Source organism: Felis catus, chromosome E2 (genome assembly GCF_018350175.1).
Source record: "Felis catus isolate Fca126 chromosome E2, F.catus_Fca126_mat1.0, whole genome shotgun sequence".
Taxonomy (NCBI): domain Eukaryota; kingdom Metazoa; phylum Chordata; class Mammalia; order Carnivora; family Felidae; genus Felis; species Felis catus.
In genome coordinates, this window is record NC_058382.1 from 3,683,165 (window position 1) to 3,696,476 (window position 13,312).

At 51.9% G+C, this 13,312-nt stretch overlaps 1 protein-coding gene across 1 annotated transcript; it reads left to right on the forward strand.

The window, feature by feature from the left end:
- Window positions 1-754: 754 nt before the first annotated feature.
- Window positions 755-8,558, forward strand: LAIR1 (leukocyte associated immunoglobulin like receptor 1). Its single transcript, XM_045046916.1, has 10 exons — window positions 755-895; window positions 1,272-1,307; window positions 3,775-4,056; window positions 4,215-4,265; window positions 6,445-6,483; window positions 6,773-6,880; window positions 6,982-7,024; window positions 7,112-7,149; window positions 7,316-7,368; window positions 7,898-8,558. The coding sequence occupies exons 1-10, from the start codon at window positions 862-864 to the stop codon at window positions 8,042-8,044; spliced, it is 831 nt and encodes a 276-aa protein (XP_044902851.1). The 5' UTR covers window positions 755-861; the 3' UTR covers window positions 8,045-8,558.
- The last annotated feature ends 4,754 nt before the right edge of the window (window positions 8,559-13,312 follow it).

Consider the following 13,312-nt stretch of genomic DNA (forward strand, 5'->3'; position numbering starts at 1 on the left):
AAGCAGGCTTCAGCACAGAGCCCCCACGCGGGGCCTGAACCCATAAACCGCGAGAGCACGACTCCAGCCAAAGTCAGATGCTTAACCCAGGAGCCCCATGATATTCTCTCCTTTAAGTAGCATCGGCTACACCTGGTCACAGACCCCCCACTCTGCCCCAATGACTGCCAATGGGAGTGCTAGATTGTCTTAACCCAAACTCGATCCCCCACCCCCACCCCCTCCCCGGCCACAGCCCCAAGCCTGAGGTCTGCCTCTGGATTGGTTCCAACCCTTCTGCATTTTCCATGCACGGATGGGCGCCCTACCTGTCCCTGCTTCCAGAGACACTGGGGGGAAGATGGGGAAGAGAACTCGTGTCAACAGGATATTTGTAAAGTTCCCAACCCCTGACTGAGAATGTAACCGATGCCACAATATTAAATACTCGAAGAGGATTTCCAGCTTCCCATTTCACAGATGAGGAAATGTCATGCAGTGGTGTAACTTGGCCCGAGAACACATGGGTATTCTGTGGCTCCGGCCCGGGGACTCGGGTCGGCCTGTCACACAGATCCACACTCTGCCTTGTCCCAGAGCTCGAGCATCACGTTCTCACCCCAGGGGTTCATCTGGGGAGGAGGTCAGCCCTCATCCGAGCAGAGCAGCGGAGAAGCATCTTTAGGAGGCCCAGGCGCTCATTCTGTCTCATTGGTGGGAAGAGTGGGAAGGACATGCGAGCATTCTTCCCCTTTGTGGGAGACTGCTGATGTAGAAACCCCAAGACGTGCCCCAGCTGACACATCCTGTCCCCTTGTCAGCGTCAGACTCTGTCCTTCAACCCACAGGCCCCAGGACGGTGCAGGCCACAGGGGTCTGGACATGTGTCCCCGTTCCACCACCTTCCTGGCCCTCGGTGAGTCCTGGAATGTAGGCAAAGGGTTGGAGGGACAGAGGAAGGGGGGGGCGGAGCCTTGGGGAGGGGGTCTGCTTCCCTTCCCAGTCCTCACTCCTGTCCAGAAGACTGTGGGACTCTGGGGGAGCAAAGTGGATCCCCCCGGGGTCTACATCCCCTGCTCTTGCCCCGACCTAAGTCAGACCACGCAGGTTCAGTCCTAGAAACGGGTTCCCGGGTGTGGAGATAAATTCAGACTCAAGAGCAGCTGGGGGAGAGAAGAGGGGAACTGGGGCTTGTCTCGAGACTATTTCAGAGCAAGAAGAAGGATGATATCGGCCCCCCCCCCCTGAGGAAACCAGGGGCGGGCATCTCTCTCACCAAACCTGTCTTCCAGCGCTCTGCCTGGGCTGGGTGCACCTCACTCAGGAAGGTGAGTCTGCTCCCCATCTCCTCTGCACCCCAAAAGGCAGCTCTAGACTGAGGGTGCTGACCCTGGTAGGACACGAGCAGAGGCCCTGAGACTTATCCTGAACTGCAAGCAACCCCAAACGTATGACCGTTGCCACGTCTCTCTCTATTCTCCACCTGTGCTCCTGACAGACCCCCCCACCACCACTCCCCGCCGCAAACAATTCAAACCCTGCAGGACCAGGCTGAGCCCACAGGCTCCCCCACACCAGCCCAGACCCCCCTCAGCATCCCCTGGGCAGAGAACAAGACGGCCACCAAGGGCAGAGTCCCAGACCCCATGGTTGATTCCAACTCCTTCACCCTCGATAGACAACACATCACCCAGTGATAGGATTTGACATGGTAATTTTAAAGTTTCACTTACATTTTTGGAATTTGTCTTTCGTATATATGTTTTTTATTTTGGGGTGAAATGCGGACAAGTATTTGATCAGTGTCTCTGTACGTCCTGCCCTGAGAGGGCAGGGATCATGTGTCTCTCATGTTTGTGGAACCAGTGGCACATGGAGGGCATGTGTCCATGGATAGGTATCGTAGAAGGGAGAGAGGGAGGGAGGGAGAGAGAGACAAAGAAAGGAAGGAAGGAAGAAAGAAAGGGAGGGAGGAAGAGAGAGAGAGAAAGAAAGAAAGAAAGAAAGAAAGAAAGAAAGAAAGAAAGAAGAGAGAGAGGAAGAGAAAGAAAGAAAGAAAGAAAGAAAGAAAGAAAGAAAGAAAGAAAAGAAGAAAGGAAGGAAGGAAGAAAGGGAGGGAGAGAGAGAGAGAAAGAAAGAAAAGAAAGGAAGGAAGGAAGGAAAAGAGAGAGGGAGGGAGGGGGAGACAGAGAGAAAGAAAGAAAGAGAAAGGAAAGAAAGAATGAAAGAAAGAAAAGAAAGAAAGAAAAAAGAGAGAGAAAGAAAAAGAAAGAAGGAAAGAAAGAAAGGGAGGGAGGGAGAGAGAGAGAAAGAAAAGAAAGGAAGGAAGGAAGGAGGGAAGGAAGAGAGAGGGAGGGAGGGAGGGAGAGAGAGAGAGAGAAAGAAAGAAAGAAAGAAAGAAAGAAAAGAAAGGAAGGAAGGAAGGAAGAAAGAAAGTAAAGGCAGTTAAATGAGCAAATAAACCTCCCTCAGCTCCTGCCTCTTTGAGGGGTTTTGTAACTTTAATGTCACCTTCCTGTTTCAGGGCTGCAAACTCCCCTTCTCCTGCCTCCAGCCTAGTTGAGGCAGACGAGGTTTTTCAAGAACCTTAACATGAAAGCAGAAATTAGGCTTAGATGAGGGTAGAAAACACAGAGGAAACCCAGACACAAGCTCCACAGAAGGCTTGCATCGTGTATATATACAGATATATGTATAGACATATATTTGTATGTTTATATATATGACATATGTAGATATATTCAAGTCTAATGTATTTATATATCTATACATAAATATAAACATACAACTAATGATGCAAAATGTAAAATTTCAGATCTATAAATTCAAATATATTAGGATATATAGTTACCTTTATATTAAATACACAATATAGTTGGTATAATAAAATGCATGAATTATTATTACATATGGATACAGTATACAGCATTACATATTATATAATGTCATACATTGTATTACATGTTATGTATTGCTATAATTTATATATGTAAGTGTCAACATAAATACATTGTGGGGTGCCTGGATGGCTCAGTCAGTTACCTGTCCGACTTCGGCTCAGGTCATGATCTCACGGTCCGTGGGTTCGAGCCCCGCATCGGGCTCTGTGCTGACAGCTCGGAGCCTGGAGCCTGTTTCGGATTCTGTGTCTCCCTCTCTCTCTGCCCCCTCCCCGCTCATGCTCTGTCTCTGTCTCTCAAAAATAAGCATTAAAAATTTTTAAAAATAAACACATGCCATCTAATAGTAAATATGTATAATTGAGATATAAATCATATATATAGCTTACCTATAATAAGTAATTTTAAATTACAATTATTTATACCGATTAAATTATACATATATAATACACACATACATATACCTGTATACATGTATAATTGTATATATACATATGTAAGTTGAAACACAGAGTTTAAAATGTGTATTTATATTTATTATATAAATTTTTATATTTATTATATTTATAGTTTACATACTATATATCAGAGCAGGCTGGGAGGCCAGATGCGTCTGCCACAAACTGCGGCTCTCTTCCTGCCCCACGGCCACTTTCTGGGGGGACCCAGGGGGCTGGGATGGAAACAGCAGAGAAGGATGACCGTGTCGTGTGTGGGGACAGGGGAACACAGTCAGGACGAGGAGGGTGGCAATGTTCCAAAGGACTGTGATTGACGTTTGCGCAACTCTGTGACTTTGCTTGAGAGTGACCTGAGCGTGTCACAGGGGTGCATTGCGTGTTAGTGTGAGTCCCCCACAAGTAGACCCTGAGAGCCCGCTCTGTTTCCTCGCAAGGGACCCTGCGCAGGCCCTCCATCTGTGCTGAACCGGCCCCTGTGGTCGCCCTGGGGCAGCGTGTGACCATCGTGTGCCGGAGCCCTGGCGGGTTCGATGCGTTCCGCCTGGAGAAGGAGGGGAATACCTTGAAACCAGATGTGATGGAGGCACCGCCGGGCGAGACGGAGGCCAGATTCGACATCATCGCGCATGAAGGGATTGAGGGGAAGTACCACTGCCTCTATCATAAAGACGGCACCTGGTCTGGCCGCAGCGCGGAACTGGTGCTGGTGGTGACAGGTGAGAAGGTCTCCGCTCGGCCCTCGGGTTTCTCTGGGACCGAGTGACGGCCAGATGGGGCCCTCAGATGGATGCTCAGGGTACAGAGGGGCCGGGCTGGGCGGGACAGACCCTGGGGCCTCCACAGAGCTTGGGTCCTTCCCCTGCCCTGCTCACAGAGACCCCTGGAAACGTCAGCTCCCCGCCACCACAGACCTACAGCTCACCTGGTGAGTGACCTTGCAGGACCTCGGGGAGGGCGGGGCGGGGTGGTGACGGGGCGGGCGGAGCCCTGCGCCGGGCCGCGGCGCCGGGCTTGGATGAGGGACTGGTAAGACCACAGTGCCCCCTGCAGGGCACCGGGACACTAACTGGTTGAACTTTCTCCGTGCCAGGGGCTATGAAAGCGGCGGGTGGGAGGCATCCCCCTGACCTGAGAGCCCCCCACTCGTTTAGTGTACAAAGCAAAGCAGTTACATGCCCCAAAGCAGGAGGCCCTGAAGGGCTGGAACCAGCCCAAGGCTAGGGGTGGGGGGACCCCCTTTGGGGCAGAGTTCGACCGTTGGCAGCTTTGCAAGGGACAGTGGTCCGGAGGGGCAGAGGGACTGACCGCTCGTCTTCCAAACTCGGTTGCTGCTGGAGAGAATGGGGCTCCGCATTAGGTCACAAGAGTGGCGTTAGGTCACAGAGGAAGAGAGACCCCCAGAATCCTACATCGCACAGGGCATCGCACATCGCCCCTCTCTCCCATCTCTTGCCCTGAAGACTGAAGATCCACCGTGCGGGGATCAGGGCTGAGAGCCCAGTCCCACGCCCGCGGTGAATACCCCAAACCGTGCGCGTCACAGTTTCCTCGTGTGCAAAAAAGGGCAATAAAGGCACGGACGCGGGAGCGCGGTTTCGGGGATAGAGGGCTTTGTGAGCACAGCGCACGCGCTTAGGTCAAGGCCTGGCGAACCAGACAGGCTGGGGACGTGCTGGTCTTGTTACATTGAGGAAGTAGTTCTTCTGGTTAAGTGTGCACCTGACACCCACCTGCTGAGCGCTGGACGCATGCCAGGCGACGAGGAGAAAGGGTCCCTGTGCTCCCAACCTCAGTGGGGAAAGTTAACCAGAACGAGGAATGGAAATGTGTATATGTACATTATATACATTATACTTAATGTATTTACTTTGTGTATATCATATATAACGTATCTATATTTAAGTATAATGTACCATATACAATGTATCTATATTTAAGTATAATGTATCGCTATATATAATGTATTTATATTTATAAAGTATTTATATCTCTCTATATAAATATAAACATACAACTTACAATATAAAATTTCAGACCTATACATTTAAATATATTGGAATATATTTCTAACTTATATATTAAACACAAGGAATATAATTAAAATTATAAAATACATGAATTAATCATTACATATTAATATAGTATACAGTATTATATATTATATAATGTCATATATTACGTGTTATGTATTCTATGATTTGTATATGTAAATCTCAACATAAATAGGTGTCATCTAATAATAAATCTGTATAATTGAGATATAAGTCATATATCTCACATGTTCTAAGTAATATGTACAAATGAGAGTATAAGTCATATATGTTACATGGTCTAAGTAATTTTAAATGATATATAATCACAATTATTTATAGCAATTAAATGATACCTATATAAGTTAAAACACAGGCTTTAAAATGTATATTTGTATTTATTATATATTAGAGCAGGTGGGGTCCTAGATCATGGACCCAGGACAGAGTGTTCAGGGAGGGAAGCTCCAGGAGTGGAAGTTGAGGACACGGCCTCCGGGACAGCGGGAGGGAGGGGGCACTGTCCAGAAGAGGGGACACAGGGGCTCCACCCTTAGCCAGGATGAGCCCAGCAGGACATACAGCTCATGCACCAAACCCAGGCCTTGCTGGTGCTGGATGGACGGGCCTCAGGGGACGTCAGGACGCGGAGTCTCGGTCTCTTCACTCCCAGGAGGGAGGTGCCACCCCCCATGGGGGCTGCTGTGAGAAACAGAAGGGTGGGAATTCAGAAGGAGGGGAGCCAGGGGAGCACTGTCCCACAGAGCCCACGGCGGGAAGGCCATGCCTCGTGTCTGCACCCTCCAGCAAGGTGTCATTAGCCGGGTGTGGCCACTGAGCCCCTGGAACGGTAGCCAGAGCAGCTGGGAATCTGGCTTTTATTTATTTAACTTGGATGTCAGTGCAAATAGTCCTGTGAGGGTGGACAGCACGGATGTAGGGCATTCCCATCCCCATGGAAAGTTCCATGGGTTCGTTCCAGAGGAGCGCCCTTGTGGGGGGGGGGGTCAGGAGGACTCAGCCTTCTCTGTCCAGCTTAGGCCTCTGACCGTGTGCTCGATTCCTCCTTCCCAGGGGACACACAGATGCGTGGGGATGACAGTGACAGCCCAGGTGAGTGAGGGGGGCGGAGGAGCAGGACCTGGTGTGTGCTTCTTGGGGAAAGAATGTGCTTTGGTGTTGGCCATATTCCAGGCCTGCCAGTGCCCTGTGGACAGAGGGCCTGAGCACTCAGGACCCTGGTTTTGTAATAATGCTTCCTATGTCACAGAACTGTTATGAATTGGAGACGTTTTATACATAGGTGTGCACATGACAAGCCCCCAGCAAACATGGGGTATGCAGTAGGTGCTCCATAAATGCACGCTGCTGATAATCCAGTTCCACCTTCCCTGTTCCCCAGACCTGTCGACAGAGCATGTGTATATTTTCGTTGGGGTCTCTGTGGCCTTGTTCCTTTGTCTCCTCCTCCTGGTTCTCGCCTTCCTCCATTGTCAGCGTCGGAAAAAAACACAGTAGGTCTCAGGGAGAGGTGGGGTGGCCTGGGGAGGCTGTTTGGGGTGTTGGGGAAGAAGTCCTCTCTTCTTAATTCACACCCCTGACTGCCCACAGGGCTCCCCGGCAGCCAAGGTGAGGAGCAGAGGCCCCAGGAAAGGTGAGGCCCCTGAGACTAACCCCGGCCCCCCTCCCAGGCCCCTGCCTCCAGGGGGCCCCCCAGTGCTCACTGTACTTTCCCCCACAGGGTCAGCCCAGCTGTTGACCTTCTCCAGAGGACACCAGGTAAAAGGACAAGGAGGAGGGACCGGCCAGGGAGAGGGAACATTTGAGAACATTCCAGGATGTTCTAGATGGAGTGCATGGTGAAATCCGAAGCTGTGGGTTTTCAGGCAAATTGGCCTTCCGAAACCCACCCCAGAGACCTGACCCCTTGTCCTCTCCCCTCCAGATCTGGCAACAGTCGGCAGACTTCCTGAGAAGGACAGGGAAGCACCCAGCTCGGTAAGTCCTTGTATCCAATATCTACCTACAACCCCAATTTTAGCAGCTCGGTCAACAGTTTGGTCACAGTACCTTTCTTTTTTTTACCTTTTATTTACTTATTTTCACATTTATTTATTATTGAGAGACAGAGAGACACAGAGCATGAGCAGGGGAGGGGCAGAGAGAGGGGGAGACACAGAATCCGAAGCAGGCTCCAGGCTCCGAGCTGTCAGCACAGAGCCCGACGCGGGGCTCGAACTCACGAACTGTGAGATCATGACCCGAGCCGAAGTCAGAAGCTCAACCGACTGAGCCCCCCAGGTGCCCCTGGTCACAGCATCTTTTGAGGCCTCCCCTTGGAGGTGGCATGGTCTCACTCTGTCATATTCTACCGCTCACACAGGCCAGCCCTGATTCTAAGTGGGAGGGCACTGCGCAGTGGTGACCCCGGGAGGTGGGGTCACGGGGGTCACCTGGAGGCTGGCCACTAGGCTCCCCTTCCCACCGGCCCGGCCGCCCTAACTCACCCCGGGTCTCGCTGTCTCAGGCCCCGCCTGCAGGAAGCCCCCAGGACGTGACATACGCTCAGTTAGACCACCAGATCCTCGCACAGAGGACAGCCCGAGGCACGTTCCCACGGTCCACGGAGCCCACGGCTGAGTCCAGCACGTATGCATCCCTGGCCAGACCCTGACTCCGGACCCACCTGGCCTCTGCTCCTAGAGACACGGGAAGTCACTCCTGCAGAAGCGTGAGGAGGCCATTTGGAGGGCTTCCCTACAGAATCATCCCTTTCTGGAAAGCCATGCGGTCAGCTCTCCCGGAGGCCAGAGGTGCACTCAGGAGACTCCTAATCAGCGTCTAGGAGGTTCATCAACCACGTGGTCCCTCCGAAAACCAACTAGATGCTCGCAGAGAATGTGGAGCACTTCATTTACAAACACCCAGAGCTACAGACCCCTGGCAGTTTCCCGAGACTCAGCTATGGTCCCACGGTCACCCACAGGTGATTCCAGATGTGTCCTGTGTGTCCCCACCTGCCCCCAGAGGCTCTGATTTACTCGTCTTCCAGAGTTCAGTAGTTGATCTTGAACCTGGGCTATACATGGGCAGCTGATCGCTGAGACCCTGTTTTCTGGATCATGCTTCATTTTGTTCGCCAATAAATGTTTTCACGGGCCCAGCCTGCAGCAGCCCCGCGTGAGGAAGCAGGACTCACGGTAACTTGGTCCTAGTGTCTGCCCCCAGCTGAGAGCAGGAAACAAGACAAAGGGTGAATCTGTGTTTTCTGAACTGAGTGTCCCACGGAGGAATGAGGGAGACGTCTGAGGGGACGTGTGCCTGAATAAAAGTGCGGGTGATACAGCCCCACCCCCCCACATGCACATGCCCACGAATGCACCCACGTACACACGTGCACACACACACACACACACACAAGTACACACAGCCCCCCCCACATGCACATGCCCATGAATGCACCCACGTACACACGTGCACACACACACACACGCACACAAGTACACACAGCTCCACCCCCCACACACATACACACAGACACACACACATGCACCCACTTACACAGGGACACGCACACACACATGCACATGCCCATGAATGCACCCATGTGCACACATACACACACACACAAGTACACCCCTTCACACATACACACAGACACACACACATGCACCCACTTACACAGGGACACGCACACACACATGCACATGCCCATGAATGCACCCACGTACACACGTGCACACACACACACACACACACACACACACAAGTACACACAGCCCCCCCCACATGCACATGCCCATGAATGCACCCACGTACACACGTGCACACACACACACACACACACACAAGTACACACAGCCCCCCCCACATGCACATGCCCACGAATGCACCCACGTACACACGTGCACACACACACACACACACACACACAAGTACACACAGCCCCCCCCACATGCACATGCCCATGAATGCACCCACGTACACACGTGCACACACACACGCACACAAGTACACACAGCTCCACCCCCCACACACATACACACAGACACACACACATGCACCCACTTACACAGGGACACGCACACACACATGCACATGCCCATGAATGCACCCACGTACACACGTGCACACACACACACACACAAGTACACACAGACACCCCCCACACACATACAGACACACAAATGCACCCACTTACACAGGGACACGCACACACACATGCCCACGAATGCACCCACCTACACACGTGCACACACACACACACACACACACACAAGTACACACAGCCCCCCCACATGCACATGCCCATGAATGCACCCACGTACACACGTGCACACACACACACACACACACAAGTACACACAGCCCCCCCCACATGCACATGCCCATGAATGCACCCACATACACACGTGCACACACACACACACGCACACAAGTACACACAGCTCCACCCCCCACACACATACACACAGACACACACACATGCACCCACTTACACAGGGACACGCACACACACATGCACATGCCCATGAATGCACCCATGTGCACACATACACACACACACAAGTACACCCCTTCACACATACACACAGACACACACACATGCACCCACTTACACAGGGACACGCACACACACATGCACATGCCCATGAATGCACCCACGTACACACGTGCACACACACACACACACACACACACACACAAGTACACACAGCCCCCCCCACATGCACATGCCCATGAATGCACCCACGTACACACGTGCACACACACACACACACACACACAAGTACACACAGCCCCCCCCACATGCACATGCCCACGAATGCACCCACGTACACACGTGCACACACACACACACACACACACAAGTACACACAGCCCCCCCCACATGCACATGCCCATGAATGCACCCACGTACACACGTGCACACACACACGCACACAAGTACACACAGCTCCACCCCCCACACACATACACACAGACACACACACATGCACCCACTTACACAGGGACACGCACACACACATGCACATGCCCATGAATGCACCCACGTACACACGTGCACACACACACACACACAAGTACACACAGACACCCCCCACACACATACACACAGACACACAAATGCACCCACTTACACAGGGACACGCACACACACATGCCCACGAATGCACCCACCTACACACGTGCACACACACACACACACACACACAAGTACACACAGCCCCCCCACATGCACATGCCCATGAATGCACCCACGTACACACGTGCACACACACACACACACACACGCACACAAGTACACACAGCTCCACCCCCCCACACACATACACACAGACACACACACATGCACCCACTTACACAGGGACACGCACACACACATGCACAGGCCCATGAATGCACCCATGTGCACACATACACACACACACAAGTACACACAGCCCCACACCCCTTCACACATACACACAGACACACACACACACACCCACTGACACAGGGACACACACACATGCACACACATACATGCCCACGAATGCACCCATGTACACACACACACACGCTCACGAATGCTCACACACGCACAGACACACCCCCGCATGCTCATGAATACACATGTACACACACGCACATGCTAACAAATGCACAGATGCACACACAGATGCACACTCCCTCCGTACACACTGTGCAAATGTATGCACACACACGGACACATGTGTGGACCCTAACGAGGGAGTCGCTGAGGTCGTGATCGCATAGGGAGGGCCCCTGGGGCTTTTAGTCCATGCAGGGGGACACGTCAGCTCCCCGTTTCCCATTCCCGCCTCAGGTTCATCCACGCTGGACACCATGCGTTTCCAAACACAACAGGACCATCCCGCTCGAAGACCTTGTCCTTCATCTGACCTTCACTCCCTCACCTGGCTGACGCCCTTGTTCTTGCTAATGGGCTTGGAACAACTCCTCCAGTAACGTGACGACATTAGTTAGTCTCCTACAGCTGCTGTAACAAATTACCATGTGCTTAGTGGCTAGCTAAGCGCGCAGCTCGAACCCAGGAACCGTGCGATCATGACCTGAGCCGAAGTCGGACACCCACCCGACTGAGGTGCTCCAAGGATCTTAAGTCTCCCTACTGCTGAGTTGGGCTCGCTTTTTCCTGTTTGCTTGTGTGGGAAGTTAACTTCTATGCCCCCTAACCACACACAGACAGTGGCAGGGTGCTGGCCTAGAAACGGGGTGTGGGCACCTTGGGGGCTGCTGCCCCAGAGCCCCCTGGCTTGTGGTGTGCAGAGAGCAGAGGGCCACGTACACCCATTTACAAACACCCAGAGCTACAGACCCCTGGCAGTTTCCCGAGACTCAGCTATGGTCCCACGGTCACCCACAGGTGATTCCAGATGTGTCCTGTGTGTCCCCACCTGCCCCCAGAGGCTCTGATTTACTCGTCTTCCAGAGTTCAGTAGTTGGCCCTGAACCCAGGCTATACTTGGGCAGCTGATCTGCATCTGTTTCACGTGACCTAGTCTCCAAATTCCACACCTGGGAGGTGCCCCCACACCTCTCTCCCTGAACCCCAGGATCTAGCCTTGTGGGCAGGCCTCATGGATCCGTGATTTATTTTATTTTCATTTTGAAAGAGAGGGAGCAAGTATGCACGTGTGAGTGGGGGAGGAGCAGAGAGAGATTGAGAGAGAGAGAGAGAGAGAGAGAGAGAGAGAGAGAGAGAGAGAGAGAATCCCAAGCAGGCTCTCCACTGTCAGCATGGAGCCTGAGGCAGGGCTTGACCCCATGACCTATGAGATCTTGACCAGAGCCAAAATCAAGAGTTGGACACTCAACCGACTGAGCCACCCGGGCACCCCCTCCCCGTGTTGTTTCTTAACCCACAGATCAGGCTTCCGTTCACAATTGCCCACTGGCTTACTTACCATTGTTACTGATTGCTACAGGGTTTGTAAACAAGGCAGCCCCATGCTGCCTCTACAGCAAACGTTTGGGGTCTGCACGACCATGTCCCTGAGTGGGACCAGCTGTGCCACCAGAGGATATGGGGTGCCCAAGGCACCCTGCCAGGAGAGCCCCGAACCTACTGTGGGCCGGATGTGTTGTGTCTCTACCAGACTTATGGGGTCAGCCTCGAGGACCCCACTGGGATTTAAATGGGGACCCCATTTAAATGGGGACCCCACTGGGATTTAAATTTACCCTGACAACTGCTAGGGAGCATTAATGAAACATTCTGGTTGATTTTTGTGTCTTTCATTTCTTTGGCCTGGGGGGGGGGGGAGGGGGGGCGGTAAGAAACCTGCCTGCCTGCTATAGGTCTTGTACTAAAAGTTTTATTATATATTAAAAGAATGTTTTTTATTTTAAAGTTTTTAATTTATGTTGAGAGAGAGCATGAGTAGGGGAGGGGCAGAGAGGGAGAGACAGAATCCCAAGCAGGCTCCACACTGACAGCAGTGACTGTGGGGCTCAGTCCCACAAACCATGAGATCGTGACCTGAGCCAAACCCAAGAGTTGACCGAGCCACCCAGGTGCCACTAAAAGAATATTTCTTTAAACATTCGACCTAAACTGGGGCACCTGGGTGGCTCGGTCGGTTAAGCATGGGACTTTGGCTCAGTTCATGATCTCATGGTCTGTGAGTTCAAGCCAGGGCTTGTGCTGTGCTGACAGCTCAGAGCCTGGAGCCTGCTTCAGGTTCTGTATCTCCCTCTCTCTCTGTCCCTCCCTTGATCACACTCTCTCTCTGTCTCTCAAAAATAAATTACCATTTTTTAAAGCCCCACAGTGGTCCTTAAAAAAAAATAAAAATTTGACCTAAACTCATCTAGCTCATTCTGGTGCAACTTCTATCTTACTTCTTTGCAAACATTAACACATGTTTTAAAGACTTTATTCTTAAGTAATCTCCACATCTACCATGGGGCTCGA